This window comes from Chiloscyllium plagiosum, chromosome 5 (assembly GCF_004010195.1).
Source record: "Chiloscyllium plagiosum isolate BGI_BamShark_2017 chromosome 5, ASM401019v2, whole genome shotgun sequence".
NCBI classification, from domain to species: Eukaryota; Metazoa; Chordata; class Chondrichthyes; order Orectolobiformes; family Hemiscylliidae; genus Chiloscyllium; species Chiloscyllium plagiosum.
In genome coordinates this window covers 109,665,707-109,682,859 of record NC_057714.1, presented here as the reverse complement: position 1 = coordinate 109,682,859, position 17,153 = coordinate 109,665,707, and the positions used below count along the sequence as shown (strand labels likewise).

The window sequence follows — 17,153 nt, the reverse complement described above, 5'->3', positions numbered from 1 at the left end:
GAGCACGAGGGGGCATAGTTTTAAATTGAGGGGTGATAGATATAGGATAGATGTCAGAGGTAGTTTCTTTACTCAGAGAGTAGTACAGGTATGGAATACTTTGCCTGCAACGGTAGTAGATTCGCCAACTTTAAGTACATTTAAGTTGTCATTGGACAAGCATATGGACGTACATGGATAGTGTAGATTAGATGGGCTTCAGATTGGTATGACAGGTTGGCGCAACATCGAGGGACGAAGGGCCTGTACTGCGCTGTAATGTTCTATGTAGAACTGAGCGGTTCAGTTGGTTTATTTTACAAGTGAAGATCTCTTTCTCTTATCCAACACAATATAAATATTGACACGTGATGCCAATAAATTTTAATGATGATATTGGGACCAGTGAAGGAAAGCAAGGATCCATGAAGAACAGCAACGCCTGTACACAGACATTATTAATTGTAATCCCTAAGTAGTCTTGCAAGATTCTCCCATTGTTCTTCCTCTAAATATGAGAACAGTGTATAACAGTTCAAGTGTTTCTGTGTTGCGTCATCAAATTATAAAGGGTTCACTCTGAGAATTGTCTACTTCTTCTTCTACCTCACTCACATTACCTCTGACATCCTCCACTACTCTTGTCACTTGATACATTTGCTCCTGCTTATCCTATTGTTTGCAACAATATTATTTCAACATGCTTATCTCACATGACTATTCTTTCTATGATCAGGAGTATCTTATCAGATTGTTAATCTTACCAACTGTCCTAATTACCTTGTATGGACCACTGGATTTTGCTTTCAGAGGTTCACATTGTAAAGGCAACTAATGCCAATACTTCATCTCCCACTTGATATGTTCTACCAACAGAATATCTGTTCTTTCATTTTCACTTGTGACACTTTACATGCCCTTGCACTACGTTATGTGAAACTGTGAGTCCTTCTAGAAACATGGAAAAAGTGAGGATTGCAGATGCTGGAGAGTCAGAGTTGAAAGGTGTGGCACTGGAAAAGCACAGCAGGTCAGGCGGCATCCAAGGAGCAGGAGAGTTGACGTTTCGGGCATAAGCCCTTCATTGGGAATGTGGAGGAGGAGCGGGGCTGACAAATATATAGGAGGGTGGGAGTGGGGCTGGGGGCAAGATAGCTGGGAAGGCCATAGGTAGATGCAGGTGGGGGAGGTGATTGTGATAAGTTGGTGGGGAGGGTGGAATCGATAGGTGGGAAGGAAGATGGACAGGTCATGAGGATGGTGCTGAGTTGGAGGGTTGGATCTGGGAAACCACACAGTATCAACATTGATTTCATTAGTTTCCAAATCTACCCCCCACCCATCTCACCCCAGATCCAAATTCAGTTTTATGAATCAGCTCATAATCTTCAGCTATTATTGCTATCTGTCGAGCTGTCGCAACCCTTTGGTTCTTGACAAGGACTCATATTATGCAGTTTGTGAGTTTTAAAATTCTTCAATGAGAACAACTTCTCTAAGGAATTCACACTTGTTTCAGCTCATTTTATTTCAAGTTGCTTACATTTTTCCTCAATTTCAAGCTGCTTTAACCGAAACTTAATTTTACCCAAGTCCATTGTTTCACGACCTAAAATACCTAAGGTCTGTTGTATTTCCAATAAGCCTAAATGCTGCAGCAATACTTCAATTATGCCTTCCTAACTTCTGCAGGCAAATCCATCCTCAACATGCTTGTCAACTCAACCAACTTGACCTCTGTAGCTTCAATTCAGTCTGTCAGAGACACTCTGCCACCTGCAGGAAATTCTTTGAAATTTTCATTTCCATTTCTTATTTGCAGTACTGAACCAAGGTTTTCACATGGAATGAGCTGCCAGAGGAAGTGGTGGAGGCTGGTACAATTACAAAATTTAAAGGCAGCTGAATGGTATATGCATAGGAAGGGTTTAGAGGGGTATGGGCCAAGTGCTGGCAAATGGGAGTAGATTAGGGTGGGATATTTGGTCGGCATCTAGTTGGACTGAAGGGTCTGTTTCCATGTAGTACGTCTCTGTGGCTCTACTAATGTCTCACCGACATCCTTGTTGCCTTTGCTTCAAATTAATCCTGATGAACTCCCAAACTCTTGTTGCAACCACTTTGGAAAATACACTGATACTCAATCCCGCTATTCTCAGCATTGTCACTAATATAATGATTTAATCCAAAAGCTCCATTCAAACTGATGGAATTAGGTAAGCAGAAAGTACTGAACCAGGTTCTTATACTTAACAGTAAGTACAACTTATTACAAAAATAAACTCTTTTTATTCATTCATGGGACATGAGCATTACTAGCTGGACAGCATTATCCCTAGTTGCCTTTGGAAAGGTGGTGATGAGGTACATTATTGAACTGCTGCAGTTCATGTGCAGTAGGTTGACCTACAATGCCCTTAGGGAGGGAATTCCAGGATTTTGACCCAATGACAGTAATATATTTTACAAGTCATGATAGTGAGTGGCTTGAAGTGTACTTGCAGGAGGTGGTGTTCCCATATATTCGTACTGTCTCAGAATCTTTGGTGAACTTCTGCTTTGTGTCTTGTAGACAGTGCACACTGCTGCTACTGAATTAAATGAATTGAACTGAATTCATTTTATTGTCAAGTACTTAAATGAGCACAGTGAAATGTTTACAAGTTGCCACTTATGGCGCCATCTTAAATACAAAGGTATCTAGGTACATAATCTTCAGTCCAAGTTCTTCGGAAAAAAAATAAAAAATAAAGAAATAACAAGTCCAGCACTGCAAATTGTAGGAATGAATTAGAAAATAGATAAATAAAATGTTCCTAACAATGGTCCTTCCAACCCAGTACATGCTGGCACCTAGCCTCCAGTCCGCACCAGGCCTTGACTCCAGACCATGTTGGGCTTCACCTCATGGTTCTTGAGGCCAGGAGACTGCTCTGGAAACACCTAGGGACCGGAAGTCCACACTGAAGCCAGGCAAGCTGAAAGACTGCCATGGACTGGCAATGGAAATCGTCACACTGGGCCGAAAGACCACTGCGTCAGGCTGGCAGGCTGCCACACCAGACCATGAGGCCAAGGTTCTGAGGTCGGGTATCTGCAGCCCAGTTCAAGCCTGCACTGAGGCAGGGAGTCCAAAGCCGAGAAGAAAGAAGAGAGAAGAAATAAAATAAAAATAAACGGATGGAGCAGATGTGCTCTGGCTGAAGCATCTTACTCTACCACCACTTTGGACACAGAGTGTCAGTGGTGGAGGTAGTGAACGTTTTTGAGTGTGGTGCCAATCAAGCAGGGTGCTTTATCTTGGATGGTATCAAGATTCTTGAATGGTTTTGGAGCTACGTGCATCCAGGCAACTGGGGAGTATTCCATCATGCACCTAACCTGTGCCTTAGAGATGATGGACAGGCTTTGGGGAGTCAAGTGATGAGTTATTTGCCGCAGTATTCTGAGCCTCTGATCTGTGTTTATATGGCGAGTTCTGTTGAGTTTCTAATCAATGGTAACCCCTAGGATGTTGATAGTGGGGAATTCAGTGATAGTCGATAAAGTTTGGAGCTGAAAAAAGCACAGCAGATCAGCTGGCATCAGAGGAGCTGAAGAGTCAATGTTTCAGGTTGGGACCTTTCATCAGGACTGATAAATTCAGCAATGGTAGCACCATTGAATGTTAAGGGCTGGTGGTTAGATTGTCTCTGACCTTATGATGGAGAGAAGGTCATTGAAGAAACAACTAAAGATGGCTGACCACCAACAACGACAACCATCTTTCAATGTGCCACAGAGTATGTCAACAAGCTGAGAGTTTCCCACCTAATTTCCATTGATTTCAGTTTTGCTAGGGTTACTTGATACACACTCAATCAAGTGCTGCCTTGCTGTCAAGGGCTTTCACTTTCACCTCCCCTCTAGAATTCAGCTTCTTCCTCCATGTTTGAACCAAAGCTGGAATGAAGTCAGCAGTTGAATTGCCCTGGTGGAACACAAACTGGGTATCACTGAGTAGGTTATTGCTGAGCTGGACCTGCTTCATCTCACAACTGATGACATTGTCCATCACTTTACTAATAATGAAGTGTAGACTGATGGGGCAGTAATTCGCTGGGTTGGATTTGTCCTGATTTTTATATACAGGGCATCCCTGGGCAATTTTCCACATTTTTGGGTAGATGTCAGCATTATAACTATCCTGGAACAGCTTGGCTAGGGGAACAGCTAGTTCTTAAGTACACGTCTTCAATACTATTGTCTGAATGTTGTCAGAGCCCACAACCTTTACAGTATCCATTGCCTCCAACCATTTCTTGATATCACAGAGTGAACTGAATTGGCTGAAGATTGTCATCTGATATTCTGGGGACCTCTGGAGAAGGCTAAGATGGATCATCCACTCGGCATTTCCAACTGAAGATGGCTGTGAATGCTTCAACTTTATTTTCTGCACAGATGTATTGGGCTCTTCCATTATTGAGGATGAGTAAATTTGTGGAGTCTCCTCCATTGAGTTATTTAATTGCTCACCACCATTCACAACTGGATGTGGCAGGATTGCAGCGCTTAGATCTGATCTGTTGGTTGTGGGATTGCTTAGCTCTATCACTTGCAACTTAGCAATGTGGCACGCAAGTAGTCCTGTTTGGCTAGAGTTGCTCCTTGCTTTCCCTCTTACATTCTCCACTGAACCAGGGTTGATCTCCTGGCTTGATGGTATTGGTTGAGTGGGGGCAATGCAGAGTCACAAAGTTGCAGATTCTGCTGGAGTACAATTCTGCTGGTGTTGATGGTCCACAGTGCTACATGGATGCCCTGTCTAGATTCGTTCAATTTGTTCGAAGTCTGATCCATTTAGCACAGTGATAGTGCCACACAACATGGAGGGTTTCCTCAATGTGAAGTCAGACTTTGTCTCTACAAGGACTGTGCAGTGGTCACTCTTACTAATACTGTCATGGACAGATTCATCTGCAGCCTGTAGATTGGTGAGGATGACATCAAATATGCTTTTCCTTCTTGTTGGTTCCCTCACCACCTACTGCCAACTCAGTCTAGCAGCTATATTCCTGAAGAGTCAACCAGTTCGAACAGTAGTGCTGCTGCTGAGCCACTCCTGATGGTGGACATAGAAATGTCCAACCCAGAGTACATTTTACACCCTTGCCACCCTCAATGCTTCCTCCAACTGTTGTTCAACATGAAGTGCTCATTCATCAGTACTGATTTATCAGTCACTGACTCATTAGTACGTGGTAATCAGCAGATTTCCTTGTCCGTGTTTAATGTGGAGCCATGAAATTTTATGAGGTCTGGAATCAATGTTAAGGACACACAGGGCAACTCCCTCCTGACTATATACCACTGTGCCACCAGCTCTGCTGGGTTTATCCAGGGGTGGCACAGGACATATCCAGGGATGGTGATGGTGCTGTCTGGGACATTGTCTGTCATGTATGATTCCATGAGTGTGATTGCATCAGGCTGTTGTTGTATCAGACTGTTGCTTGCCTAGTCTGTCACACTGACCTCCGAATTTTGGAACTAGATATTGCTAATAATGAGGACTTGACAATGTTGACAGGGTTGTTTTTGCCTTTTTTTGTGGTACTCAGGTTGATGCCAGGTGGTCTATCCAGTTTCATTTCTTTATCGAGACTTCGTAGCCACATTGTTACAACTGAGTGGCTTGCTAGGCCATTTCAGATGGGAGAAAGTGAGGACTGCAGATGCTGGAGATCAGAGTTGAAAGTGTGGTGCTGGAACAGCACAGCCGGTCAGGCAGCATCCAGAGAGGAGGAGAATCGATGTATCAGGCATAAGCCCTTCATCAGGAATGAGGCTTGTAGGTCAGGGCTGAGAGATAAATGGGAGGGTGTGGGTTTTTTTTTAGATTTTAGATTCCCTACGGCGTGGAAACAGGCCATTCAGCCCAACCAGTCCACACCAACTCTCCGAAGAGTAACCCACCCAGACCCATTTCCCTCTGACTAATGCACCTAACACTATGGACAATTTAGCCTGGCCAATTCACCTGACCTGCACATCTTTTGGATTGTGGGAGGAAACCGGAGCACCCATAAGAAACCCAAGCAGGCATGGGGAGAATGTGCAAACTCCACACAGATAGTTGCCCAAGGCTGGGATTGAACCTGGGATACTGGTGCAGTGTTAACCACTGGCCACCGTTGGGGAAAGGTAGCTGAAAAAGTGATAGGTGGATGAAGCTGAGGGAGAAGGTGATATGTCTGGAGGGCGTTGTTGAGATGGAGGCTTGGGACTGGGATTATTTGGGGGAGGAGAAATGAGGAAGCTGTTGAAATCCACATTTATCCAGTGTGGTTGCAGGTCCCAAGGCGGAATATGAGGTGTTCCTCCTCCAGGCATTGGATGGTAACGATTTGACGGTGGAGGTGGACCAGGACCTGTAGATCCTTGATGGAATGGGAGGGGGAGTTGAAGAATTCAGTCATGGGGTGATGGGAATGGTGAGTGCAGGTGTCCCAGAGATGTTCTCTGAAACGATCCGCAAGAAGATGTCCTGTCTCTCCGATGTAGAGGAGACCACACTGGGTGAAACAGATGCAATAGATGACATTGGTAGAGGTACAGGTGAATTTCTGACAGATGTGGAAGGATCCCTTGGGGTCCTGGATGGACGTGAGGGGAGTGGTATGGGCACAGGTTTTGCACTTCCTGCAGTGGCAGGGAAAGGTGCCAGGAATGAGGTGTGGGCTGGTGAGGGCTGTGGACCTTACGAGGGAGTCATGGAGAGAATTTCAGATTTCAGATGGCAGCTGAGAGTCAACCACATTGCTGTGGATCTGGACTCACATGTAGGCTAGATGGTTATTTTCCCCCAACAACTGTTTCATGGTTAACAGTAGATTCTGAATCACACATTTTTAAAATTGAATTCAAATTTCACCATGGCAGAATTTGAATCTGGGTCCCCTGAGCATTAGCTGAATTTCTAGATTAATATTCGAGATTAGAGTGGTGCTGGAAAAGCACAGCAGGTCAGGCAGCTTCCGAGGAGCAGGAAAATCGACATTTCGGGCAAAAGCCCTTCATCTACTTCTGATGAAGGGCTTTTGCCCGAAACGTTGATTTTCCTGCTCCTCGGATGCTGCCTGACCTGCTGTGCTTTTCCAGCACCACTCTAATCTAGACTTTGGTTTCCAGCATCTGCAGTACTTGTTTTTACCTTTCTAGATTAATAGTCTAGTGTTAATATCGCCAGGCCATTGCCTCCTGTAAAATAAACAAAAGCAGAACTAAACGAAACATATAATTCTACGAGTTGAAAATCTAACACCCCCTTTAAAACTCCAAACATACAAGTAGACAGACACGTACAAACAAAAAAATGGTGTTACAGGTGGAATGAAATAAACTTGGGAACAGTTCAATAGCAATAATCCAAAGGATTTAATGAGACGTTCATTTTGTTTCTTAAGACCTTCTGTTTTCCAATCTCCTTTCTGGATTCTTTCACTTGTTCGCAAGAGGTACAAGTCAACTGATACACTAAATTATAAAGTCTTTGAGCTATAGGCGAAAGGCAACACCTTACAGCAATGATGGAAGAAGGTAACTGCTTTCGTCAGGTTTTAGTTACTTTTACTGCAGAGAGATAGACTGCTACTTCAGCAGTTTGGAGATTTTGGGTCCCTCTATCCAAGCTGTTTACCTGTCCACAAGCTAATAAGGAATTTTCATAAGGGTGACAATTTCTGGCATCTACAACTGGTCACATTTGCAAAAAAAAACAAACAGTAATCTGTTGCTGGACAAATCTTCACATGCCGCAGTGTATTTCTCTCCTCCCCCTATGCTTACAAAGCAACATTGTAAACACAACTCACTCAATCACAAAATTTCTAGAGTGCGGAAAGAGGCCATTTGGCCCATCAAGTCTGAACAGACCCTCCAAAGAACATCCCACCCAGACCAGGCATCTCACCCTTGCCCCTTACCTCGCATTTAACATGGCTAACCATTTAGTCTTCATACGTTCTGAAAGGTTCTAAACAGCACCTGAAACGTTAACTCTGCTTTTTCTCCACAGATGCTGCTGGATCTGCTGAGCTTTTCCAGAAATTTCTCATTTTGTTTCAAGTCCTACTTATTCCGGAGGTGTGTCACAACACGTCTGGATGGGTTGATTAAAAAAAAAGTCTATTATCAGTTTATGGGTCTAAGAAGTTTTGTAAGGGCTCTTGTGGCACAGCGGTAGTATTTCTACTTTTGGGCCTAAAATTAAGGGGGCCAAGTCCTATCTGTTCCAGAAGCATGTGATAACATCTCCAAACAGTTTGATTAAAAATATCTATGCTTGCGACATTCTACTGGCTTCACTCAGAATTTTGCCAAGCAATCACTGAATTTAAATCTACAGATTTTCTGTTTCAGTTCTTTTAAAACAACACATTTTGGAATGAAAAACAAAAAATATCTACTTCGGGGTTCTGACTTATATGCATAACAATGTGTGCATTCTAATAAAAAGCATTTAATTCTTCCACCTACACTGACCTTATTTGTTGATACATTTTTATATGTCTATGCTCTGTCTCACCATGGCACATTCTGGTTATTATTAGCCGCATCGCCACCCTGAACTAGTGCCTGGTCCTTTCCCATTGACTTTTCAAATTTTTCCTCAAGCCAACTATCTCCATCCATAGTTTAATTTAATGTTTTCTGCAGCTCTATTTATAGGATTTACCAGTACAGCGGCCCTAGTCCAGTTCAGATGAAGACAGTCCCAATAGTATTCCTGCTTCCCCCCAGTACTGGTGGCAATGGTCCATGAATTGAAATGCATTTCTCCACATCAAGCTTTGAGCCATGTCTTAACTTTCTAATTGCATTTACCATATGTCAATTTGCTTGAAGTTAAGGTAGTAAATCAGATATTATTATCTTTGTGACTCTCATTTGTAATTTTATCTCTGACTTCTCATAATACCTTAGCAGAACCTCTTTCTTAGTCCTTCCTATGATACCAATGTGAAATATGACAACTGGATCTTTCTTCACCCACTGCAAGTTCCTCTTTGGCCCTGAGGAAATGACCTCAACCTTGGCACTTGACATGCAAAACTGTCTTTGGAACTGACATTCTTCGCTGAAGTGAATAGTGTTTATATCTCCTAATTATGCCGCCCTCTATGACAATTATACTTTTTAAAAATCCTGCCCTGCAATCCTGACTGGCTCCCTGCACCGAAGTCATGGCCTGTTAGCTCATCTTCCCTTTAGTCCCTACTCTTATCCATGCAATTTACAAGAACTGCCAAACATGTTGGACAACTGCAAAGCTGAAGCTTCTTCATTGCCACCGTCTGGATTCTCATATACCAGCCTCACTTGCATCCACACCGTCCCATCCCTGACCAGCAAGTGAATCTAAAGTAACTGGCCTAAGGTCTGTGACTGTGAGAAGCATTGCGGTAACTTTCCCTTTCTTGATATATTGCAACTTCCAAATGTAGACACTTTCTGCAGATTTGGGCAGAATTTTATGGGGAGGCTGCAGGGTGGGAATGTGGTGGTCTACTCCTATCTTTGTAAGGAAAATCAGTAACAAGCTGACAGATTGATAAGTTTTACACAACGACATAATGCACTGCACAATAAAAAGTGTTCTGTAGTGGGCATGTTAGTAAGGATGAAGGCTCCAATAGATCTTGGAGATAGGGAGAATTAGTAAGAGAGTTTCAACATTTCAGGTGGGGAATAGGGTGGACGGAGGCTTGGCTTAAATCCAAGGGGAGGAAGGAAGATGGACACTATCTGGGGTATGACTCTGCTGAGCAAATGGCATCACTATAAATGCCGGAGGAAACATCACAGACGCGCTTCACAGGAGGCTCCCAAGCACTGAGGATGTCACCTAGACAGGGGACGAAACGTCTGCAACACAAATTCCCAGCTCGGCGAACAGAACCACAACAAATGGCACCCCTAAAAATAGTACCCTCTTTCCTTCCTGCTCCTGTAAAAAAAACACAAGCTGCCCACTCCTGACTGCATGCCTAGCATGCATATTACAGTGTGGGCATAGTCATATTTACATACATGCATGGGCTACTGATTTCCATGCTTGCCCTCTCAAAATATGAGGATCAGGTTGGGATGCTGGGAAGTGGTGGACTAGCCATCTGACCTATTTTATGTGATGGTATAATAGCATTATTACTTGACTAGTAATCTAGAAATCCAGGCTAAATTGATACAAATTGAAATTAAAAAGTCAACTGGTGTCCATTACACTGTTGTCAATTGTTATAAAGACTTGTCCATCTGGTTGACCAATATCTTTTAGAGGAGGAAATCTTCCATCCTTACCTAGTTTAGCTGACGTGTGACTCCAGACCCACAGCAATGTGGTTGATTTTTAAAAATTCTTTCACAGGATGTGGGCATCATTGGCCAGGTCAACATTTGTTGCTCATCCCTGACTGTCCTGAAGTGAGAAACTTCTAGATAATTCAAAGGTCAGTTAAAAGTCATGGAAAACAGGGCATTATGAGTTACAAAGTCTTCGATTAAAAATGACAAGGAGGTGCTGGTGTTGGACTGGGTGGACAAAGTTAAAAGTCACACAACTCCAAGTAGCTACCTGACGAAGGAGCTAGTACTTCCAAATAAACCTGTTGGACTATAACCAATTCGTTATTTTGTTAATTTTTAATTTTTTCCATTAATAAGGTCACAAATCAAAAGCCTGCCTGGACATACATAATCTGCTGCGGCTCTGGTGCAGGTATCTCTGTCTTCAGCTCTTGGTCCGATAGTGAGAGTATCCATGGCTTTCTTCACCTCATCCATTCTGCTCCCCTCCACGTATCTGGAGCTGTCTCTCTCCTTTGGAAGTTTTTATCTTCATCACTGTGAGACAAAAATCTGAGCGCTGTACTCCGATTACCCGCTATTGTCTTCCAGGTGCTCAGCTGGACCCCACAATAATATATGGAAGCCTTTCCCTCTTCAACGTCCCCCTCAATATCAACAGGCTAATGACTCAACAACTGTATAGTCTGAGAATGTAAAAAATCACTCTCCCCACAATCTGTGAGTACTCAATTGCACTTGTGTGCTACAAACTGATGCCCTCTCAGCCTTGCTCCCGTTATGAGTTTTTGTAAGGTGATGATGTGGCCATGACTACGCCATTGCTGTGTTGGTAAAAATAAGGACTGCAGATGCTGGAAACCAGAGTCTAGATGAGAGTGGTGCTGGAAAAGCACAGCAAGTTAGGCAGCATCCGAGGAGCAGGAAGATTGACGTTTCGGGCAAAAGCCTTTCATCAGGAATAGAGGCAGGGTGCTGCAGGGTGGAGAGATAAATAAGAGAGGGGTGAGGGTGGGGAGAAAGTAGCAAAGAGTACAATGGGTGAATGGGGGTGGGGATGAAGGTGATAGGTCAGAGAGGGGGATGGTGCGGATAGGTGGAAAGGAAGATAGGCAGGTAGGACAGGTCATGGGGACGGTGCTGAGCTGGAAGGTTGGAACTGGGGTGAGGTGGGGGAAGGGGAAGTGAGGAAACTGGTGAAGTCCACATTAATGCCCTGGGGTTGAAGTGTTCTGAGGCAGAAGATGAGGCATTCTTCCTCCAGGTGTCGGGTGGTGAGGGAGCGGCAGTGGAGGAGGCCCAGGGCCTGCTTGTCCTCAGCTGAGTGGGAGGGGGAATTGAAATGTTGGGCCACGGTGCAGTGAGGTTGATTGGTACGGGTGTCCCAGAGATGTTCCCTAAAACGCTCTGTTAGGAGGCGTCCAGTCTCCCAAATGTAGAGGAGACTGCATCGGGAGCAACAGATACAATAAATGATATTGGTGGATGTGCAGGTAAAACTTTGATGGATGTGGAAGGCTCCTTTGGGGCCTTGGATGGAAGTGAGGGAGGAGGTGTGGGCCCAGGTTTTGCAATTCCTGGCAGGGGAAGGTGCCAGGACAGGAGTGTGGATTGTTGTGGGGGGGCGAAGACCTGACCAGGTAATCATGGAGGGTACGGTCTTTGCGGAAATTGGAAAGGAGTGGGGAGGGATTGCTGTGTTGCTGTTTCCATATCACCTGGTCCCCCTAATTCAATGCACAACCCATAAGGCCCCAACAACATCTGAAAGTGGGCCTAAAAGAACTCCTCAACTACTCTAATTGGTCTTATCGTAGGACTGGATAGGTTGCAAGGGAATCATCTGGCTCTGTCCTAATGAAACTTGTCAGTGAGACAACCCAGTATCAGTTCTGTCTAGAAAAATTACACGTGATTTCTACATTTGTTAATGAACAACAGTGCATGCACTTTGGTAAAGACTCATTTAGGAAGGGAATATACAGATAATCTAAACTCAAATTTCTTTCTGTTTCATTTCAAATGAAACTTTTGACTTACACATGAAACATTTAGCTTTGAATGTTTTTTTCAAGTAATTCCTACAGATACATATTTATTGAAAGTTAATTGACATGACAAGTTTAGTGCTGAAACTAGACTTTATTAAGGGGTTTAAACATGCCACACAGAAATCAAGAGACACACTTTAAACTTTTATACACTATATATATCTAAAATATATTATCCCCTTACAAAACATACAAGTATGCATCAAACATTTCAGGCTTTTTTTGAACACAGACTGTACAAGGTACATTACTCAATAGATTTGAGGGTACTAATTTGTCAAAGATAATGTATATTGCACAACCTTTTTTTTCTCAAGGTGCAGTACTGTCATTGCTGCAGTAGGTTCTTCTTTGAAAGAACCTTCTTGTTTTTTGATTGTTTCAAGATTTGCAAATTTTGGCATGCAATCAAGTTTCATACAGCAATCTCTACACTGGAGCTCACCACCTCAAAGCTGGTATTTTCTGATTTAATTTAGAATTCATGTTGCATCAAAATGACAAGTCTTCTAGTGGCCCAAAAGAAAAATGCATCTGTTCTAATACACATCACCACACGTCCTTTTAAGAGACTACAGCATAGAGAGCACACATAACAAAATGCCCTGCACATTCTGCACTTAATTCACATTAGTGGAAGAATCTATAATCTCTACTAAAATCTCCCAATCCAAGATTTTAAAAAACTATCTGACTGGAGAAGTTGTTGAATACCGCAGTTAGTTCTTAATTCAAACGGAACAGTATTAGGAATACCTAAATAAACTTCAACCAGGAAAGTAAGTAAATAAATAAACACATCCAAACCGTATCTTTGCTTTTGGAATAGTCAACATATAATTAAAAGAAATTTAAATGTTATAGCCTTTGATAAATTACTTCTGCAACTTAACAAAGAACTTTTTTTTCTGTAGAGTTGATGACTTGATAATATGTTTTAAAAAGACAGTCAACAAACTAACACTTCAAAAGTAAAAATGCAACCTTCTTCCAAAAAAGGTAACTCTGTTGCATCGAATCATATTCCATTTTTAAACTATTTTCTTCAAATTCTTCTATTAAATATGGCAAATAGAAACAACAGAATGTTGTGTATCAGAAAATTAAATGTCTTCTGCTGAAAATGTGTACATTTTTAGTATGTACTAATATTATATGTCATTCAAATAATATTGGGGAAGGTACATGTTGATAACCAAACTGACTGATTCTTAGTGTACAAAACTCAAGATCGCAACACATTTCCCATTCTCTAAAATAAACTGGGAGAAAGTAATAAAATTGTACTGTGGAGAAGATGACTTCAGCTTTGGGACCAAATTTTGTATAGTCTGCCACAGACAAGCATACAAATGTTCTTTGTTAAATAAAGCTTGCCATACCACATTAATTCCCCATTATCTAATATCTCTATACTTTGATAAACTTTCCTTTATTTCCCCTTTTTTGAAAAGTTGGGGATAACAAATACATTATTTGGAGGTCCTGTGATAAGTAACTTCTGCATAAATAGTGCATGTCTGCCTCATAGCTTGAGCAAATTTTCCAAAAATGATTGCACATTACAAACCCTTAACATATTTCTGTTAAGAAACTGATAAAAGTGCTCAATAGCACAAGTAGAATTGAGATGAAATTGCAGCAAAAAAACAAAATTGATTTCTACATGCTTTGAGATTTTTTCATGGTTAGATTTAGCAATTATTCTACAAGAGACAATAAAATGTTGTCTGTTGTCAATTTCAGCAAAAATTATCTGCCATATCGGCAAAATCAGACCAATTTTTTCAAAATAAAAAAGCAAGGTAATTTCTGTTCTTTCAAATTAGGTGTTTTAACACATTATATGGTGCATAAGTGTCACAATCCCTATGTGTACTCCAGAATTGTTGATAATTCGTCATATGATAAAGAACTCAATGATGTTATCACACTTAGTGATACAAAATATCCTGTCAGTTTGATTAGTCTATTGCAAGTCTCAACTAAAAAGAGAACGTTTGAATAACTTAAATTATATTCTTTGGAGAACTAACATCATGAAGAGGACCACAAGATTTGAAGTAGTCTAATAACAATACATTTACATCTACTATAAATTTGGAAGCCCAACTACTTTATTGAATTTTACTAGAGGTTCTTTCTCTGAAATGTTCTCCCTTAAGACTAGAATTACTTTAATTTCTTCCATTGCTATATTTCATCATAAACAAGGTCAGATGTCCCCTCATTAAAACATTATTTTTTAAGTTTATCAAAGCTGCTCTTGCTGGCCTCTTCTGTTGAGTCTTTCTTATTGATATGTAAAGTAACAGTTTCTCCATAGTTAAGAGTTCTTGTAGAAACTTCAGTTTTAAAGCTTGGTTGACCACTATCCACAGAACATTGCACTTCAGTACAAAAAGATGTTTTTAATTCAAATGGTGGTTTCTTCTCCATTGCTGTTGAGGAGTGAATAACTGATTCAGCACATGATCCACTGACATGTACTGATAAATTTGATGGTCGCATTGAATGCATTTCTGTTACCCGAGATGTTGACATGAACATGCTTCCAGGTCGTTGATCTCCAAACTGATGCAAATAACTTGGTTTCCTCTTAGTTACAACTGGTTTCCCGACATTAAGTAAAACTGGTTTGCCAATTGTAGGTTCACTTATTTCTGCCTGTAGAACAGAAATTTCGCATGGCTCATTGGAACATGCGGCTGATGAAAAATCTTGGTCAACTGAATCCTCAGATTTGTAGGTTTCTCCTTGGGCAGGAATGTAGTCTTCAAGGTCTTCCAAAGTTAACAACTTGCCATTATAAGTCAAAATTTTAGTGTCCCTGTTCACTAGATCATCATTTCCGGATTCAGGGGGCTCATCAATAATGACATATTCATCTTCTATATCTATTTCTTCTTCATGTTTTGGCTTGAATTCCTCCATTTCATCACCAGACGTATCCAAAGGAAGATCCACAACAGCCAAAGTAGGTTCTGTTTTAATATCAGATAGATTTCTGAGTGATTGCTGTTCATCATCCATGGGTTCAGGTGTTTCAAAACTTAACATTACTGTTTCACCTACATGTGCAACAAGTGGTGTTTCTACTTCCAGCAGTTGAGTATTTGATTTGTATTGATCTTCAGTTATGCTTGGTTGAATATCGTATTCATCCACTGCATGAGCAGATACTTTGTAAGAATCATCAGTAAAGTGGTCTGATATACTGTCAGCATTAATGTCATCTGATGTGGTAGATTGAATTTCTATTGTAGTCTCAGGATTGCAGAAAAGAGACTGAACACCTTCATTAGTTAGATTTTCTTCTGAAACTGAAGATCGCATTTGCTCCACTAGATTATTGTTTGAGTTGTTTATGTTCGGGTCAGCCCTCAGAGGTTGCTTAGGTTTTGGGCTTGAAGATCTATGTCTCCTCTGTCTTTGCTCAGATAAGCTGTGGGTAGAAGGGGAAGCTGATCTCTTCCTCTCAGGTTTTGAACTTTGCTTAACTTTGAATTCAATTACTTCTTCAACTTCTATCCAGCTTGGTTTTTGTTCTTGTACCTTAGTTTCCACAAAAACATGCCTCGCAGTTGCACCTTGTTCTTCTGGTTCTGTTATCATAAGTGCAGGAATGGGTGGCTTTTTCAGAGGGGTTTCTTTGGATTCAGGCTGAGTTTTAGGAGCTGGCCTCTTGGGTCGAACTGAGAAAGATGTTTCTGGTACTGTTTCCTGTGGTCTTGGTGATCTTGCAGGAGAGATACTTGAAGATGTGCGCCGTTTAACCTTTGGGCTCTTGACTACTGTTGTTATAGTCTCCTCACTAATCATGAAAAAATGTTTTCACAATTTAACCATCAGAAGGACCCCATTGTCCACATTGTACAAAATACATCATTAGCTTTGATGCAGACAGACTTTCGATTAATTGGTGAGCAGAACAAGTGTAAGTACCAATAAGATGCAGAAATTTTATATCACATCAATACACTGCAGTAATGTTATATAGCAATTAAAAACATGCTTGTTAGTGAAACCTGAACCTATTTACTTCAGGTACAAAATGCTGACATGCTTATTCCAATTAAACAGGAGGAGGACAACCTCAATGGTAACTGTTATTCGTTCTGTCAACTTATACTTTTGGCTACAATTTAAATTTGCTGCTTTAATATAATGCTTCAACCTAAAAGGGAATACAGTGGTACTACACAAAAGGAGATTTGAATAGTTTAAAAATGTAATTAACATGCAGGTTCCTTCCCTAACAACTATGAACTGACTAACTTATCTTGCATGACTAGAACATCAACTAGTGCTGCATTTCTGACATGAGTGTGCAAATGATGGAAGAAGCAACATCAACACACTTCATTAAGTACAGTTAACATGAGAAATAGGAATTTATAGGTTATAATACACATCATTTCCTATCACATTATATCCATGATATTATGCCAACTGAACAAGTTTATTTGACGAAAAAGCTATTTGGTTATTATAATTGAATACAATTTTCAATTGCATGGTGATATTCTACATGAGTTTCTTATCATAATATAAACCCTGATATTTGATTATGGATTTGAAACCATTTTTAATAATTATAAGATTGCAGTTATTGTTTTATTTCATTTTAGCATTTATTGGATTCTAGTAATAAGTGTAATTCATTTAGATGAACCATGTCATTAGTAGTACTGAACAGTTACTGATTGGTATACAATTACTATGAATTTTTCAAAATAATTTTTAACAATTAATTCTTGAGAAATTATGCAG

The 17,153-nt window shown here is 41.0% G+C and overlaps 1 protein-coding gene across 1 annotated transcript in view; it reads right to left on the bottom strand.

Moving 5' to 3' along the window:
- LOC122550328 (obscurin-like) overlaps positions 1–17,153 on the bottom strand; it is a 784,231-nt gene that overhangs the window by 122,364 nt on the left and 644,714 nt on the right. The window contains exon 90 of the mRNA XM_043691054.1: positions 14,627–16,194. Coding sequence (XP_043546989.1) covers positions 14,627–16,194 — 1,568 coding nt within the window. The remainder of the gene's footprint in view (positions 1–14,626; positions 16,195–17,153) is intronic.